General features: G+C 39.7%; 1 protein-coding gene across 1 annotated transcript; it reads left to right on the forward strand.

Moving 5' to 3' along the window:
• The first annotated feature begins 669 nt into the window (after nt 1-669).
• Nucleotides 670-1,964, forward strand: LOC127238639 (eukaryotic initiation factor 4A-I-like). Its single transcript, XM_051207296.1, is given in 1 exon segment — nt 670-1,964. A coding segment is annotated over 1 exon segment (1,221 nt). The 3' UTR covers nt 1,891-1,964.
• Nucleotides 1,965-3,730: the final 1,766 nt, after the last annotated feature.

A 3,730-nucleotide genomic window follows, 5' to 3' on the forward strand; every position in this document is an offset into this window, starting at 1 on the left:
CATGTGCAGGAGATCTGGTTCCATCCTATGTTGGTTTCCAAGTTGTCAGTCTGGGATCCATGAGTTCTCCCTTGTTCACATCAGCTGTTTCTGTCTTATGGTCTTAACCCCTTTGCTCATCACTCTTCCCTTTCTACATCTGGATTCCAGGAATTTGGCTCAGTACTTAGCTGTGGGTCTCTGCTTCTGTTTTTTATCAGCTACTGGATGAAGGCTCTATGATGGCATGTAATGTAGCCATCAATCTCATTATAGGGGAAGGGCATTTAAGGTAGCCTCTTCACTATTGTTTAGATTCTTAGCTGGGGGTCATTCTAGTAGATCTCTGGACATTGGGAGCCTACTCCCCATAGAGGTATACTTTCTCAGCCTAGACACACAGGGGACGGCCTAGGCCTTGCCCCAAATGATGTGACAGACTTTGATGATTCTCCATAGAAGGCCTCACCCTTTCTATGGAGCAGAAGAGAAATTGGATCTAGGTCATTGGGAGGCATGGGAGAATGGGAAGGAGAGGGAACTGGGAATGGTATATAAAATAAGATTGTTTCTAATTTAAATACAAATAGTGACAAAATCAATATAAATGAAGAGATATTTGTTAACAGTTTCATCAGCAAAATGAAAAAAAATAATTAAGAAAAAGTAAACCGCTAGATTCTAAGGATCATGTCTGTGAGTCAGGATTCTGGATCCAGAGACAATGGCCCCTACGGGATGAAGCCTGAAGGCATCATTGAGAGTAACTGGAATAAGATTGTGGATAGCTTTGATGACATGAATCTCTCAGAATCCCTCCTCCGTGGTATTTATGCCTATGGTTTTGAGAAGCCCTCAGCCATCCAGCAGTGAGCCATTCTACCTTGTATCAAGGGATATGATGTGATTGCTCAAGCCCAGTCTGGGACTGGGAAAACTGCTACATTTGCCATATCAATTCTGCAGCAGATTGAGTTAGATCTGAAGGCTACTCAAGCTTTGGTTCTGGCACCCACTTGTGAGTTGGCTCAGCAGATACAAAAGGTGGCCATGGCATTAGGAGACTACATGGGTACCTCTTGTCATGCCTGTATTGGGGGCACCAATGTGCATGCTGAGGTGCAGAAGCTGCAGATGGAAGCTCCCCATATCATCATGGGCACCCCTGGCCGTGTTTTTGATATGCTTAACTGGAGATATCTGTCCCCCAAATACATCAAGATGTTTGTACTGGATGAAGCAGATGAAATGTTAAGCCGTGGGTTCAAGGTCAAGATATATGATATATTCCAAAAGCTTAACAGTAACACACAGGTAGTTTTATTGTCTGCTACAATGCCCTCTGATGTCCTTGAGGTGACCAAGAAGTTCATGAGAGACCCCATTCGGTTTCTTGTAAAGAAGGAAGAGTTGACCCTGGAGGGTATCCGTCAGTTCTACATCAATGTGGAAAGAGAAGAGTGGGAGCTTGACACATTGTGTGACTTGTACGAAACCCTGGCTATCACCCAGGCAGTAATCTTTATCAATACCAGAAGGAAGGTGGATTGGCTCACTGAGAAGATGCATGCCCGGGATTTCACTGTTTCCGCCATGCATGGAGATATGGACCAAAAGGAACGAGATGTGATCATGAGGGAGTTCCAGTCTGGTTCTAGAGGAGTATTAATTACAACTGACCTGTTGGCCAGAGGCATTGATGTGCAGCAGGTCTCCTTAGTTATCAATTACGACCTTCCCACCAACAGGGAAAACTACATCCACAGAATTGGTCGTGGTGGTTGCTTTGGGCGTAAAGGTGTGGCTATTAATATGGTGACAGAAGAAGACAAGAGGACTCTTCGAGACATTGAGAAATTCTACAACACGTCCATTGAAGAGATGCCCCTCAGTGTTGCTGACCTCATTTGAGGAGCTGTCCTGCTACCTGGCCCTAGCCAGGGTTCAGTCCTTGGGGGCTGAGGAACAGCTGGAGGGGGGGGGGAGGGAAGGGAGCCAAGGGATGAACATCTTGTTTTGTTTTTTGTTCTCTCTCTCTCTCTCTCTCTCTCTCTCTCTGAATAAATGTCATTTTTTGAGGCAAAAAAAAAAAAAAAAAAAAAAAAGAAAAAAGAAAAAGTAAACCATGCTTATACTCCATCTCAACTAGTAGGTTCAGAAGTGATAAAATTATATTTATGAATGCATAATTATGTGTTAGAATGTTGAGAAAAATCCATTGCAATAGTTTAGAAACCAATTCACATAAAAGCCTGAAAATGCAAAGTCTTGTCACCACAAATGGCCTTAGAACCCACTGGTTACTATTACACTGGTATTTTCATAACCTATACCAATTCTAACAGAGCCAGATGGCATATTTGAGTTAATTTCCTTTTAGTTTCTTTTTCCTGCAGGAGGACATACAGCTACATACAGTCCTATACAGTGTAGAACTGTGGACTATAGTAAGTTTGGAATTACTCACCAAGCTAATCATCAAGAAATGGTTGTGATCTTTGATGTAAGACCTGCATTCTTATCATTGATCATTCACTGCTCTTGATCAAAGGCAAACCAGCTATCAAAAGAAGAAAGAAAAAAAGAAAAAGAAAGAAAAACTAGGTCAAAGGTGAAAAATAAAATGAAGAACAAACTTAAAAAAATCTCTCATTTTTAGCTCGTTAGTTTATCATCTACTACTTAGAAACATTGAAAATGTCTTATTGCAAAATGCTGTGAGTTATACCAGTTTTTCATAAACATGGATCCACAAGGAGAATTCAAAGTGACTACATTAGTGAATCACATTTTTTATTTCTCAGTCAAGTGGAAAGTGTACTTCATAATGGAAACGCAGGACAATTCTTTCTGAACTAGTTACACCCACAGTCAATAAATAAGTTTATTTTCCAACTACTGTTTTATGTTCATGAAACATGGATAAACTCAGCACCAACTTAAGGAAAAGAGTCTACTGAATGTGAGTAGAGAAATATCAGAGTCTGAGCTGTGGAGAATGGAGTGTACTGTGACTTGGAGGGTGACTTCTAGGGCTTCTGAGTCAGCTACAGCTAAGGTAGGTTAGCAAATTCCTAAGTAAAGAAATAGTGCAATTAGAGTCTAAAATCTTGAACATCTCCAATCTTCCAATATTATTTCTGCTGATTTAATGAAATTTACTGTTTGGTCTTCCTCTTACCTTCTTTCTGCCATCTGTTGGCTTTTCTATCTCGCCGTTTTGTTCACTTTGGGTAGTGTTCATAATTTTTATCACTCCCTTCTTATCAGCATCTTTTTTGCTCAGCACAACAAACAATGGGTTCCACTTTTCAAATTATTTCAGCTTTCTTAAATTTTAACACTAAGTTAATTTCAACTACAGATCAACCACCACATGTGAATATTTTAAGACAACAACTTTTCTAATTATAATTTCTTGGACTCCTTCATGCTGTCTGTCCCATGCCTTACGATGTGTTGTCCCTTCATTATGGCTTTCAATCTTTTGACCTCTTAACGTTTCTTAATGGTTTCTGTTCAAGGCCTTTGTTTACACCAATCTTCCTGTTTTGAAAAATTTCTGGCCATTGAACTGTGAAAATAGTTTAACCATCCACAGACTGTTCTGAAGACCCTTGATTTGAACCATCCTCTTACTTTTCAGATACAATTAAAATAATAAAACATTGTTATGTTTCCATGTAATCATTTTTATTTTATTAACATAATTTGAAAATTCTGTTGTTATTTCTTTCACATTATAGAGAGT

The sequence above is a fragment of the Phodopus roborovskii genome, unplaced genomic scaffold (assembly GCF_943737965.1).
Source record: "Phodopus roborovskii unplaced genomic scaffold, PHOROB, whole genome shotgun sequence".
Classification (NCBI taxonomy): Eukaryota; Metazoa; Chordata; class Mammalia; order Rodentia; family Cricetidae; genus Phodopus; species Phodopus roborovskii.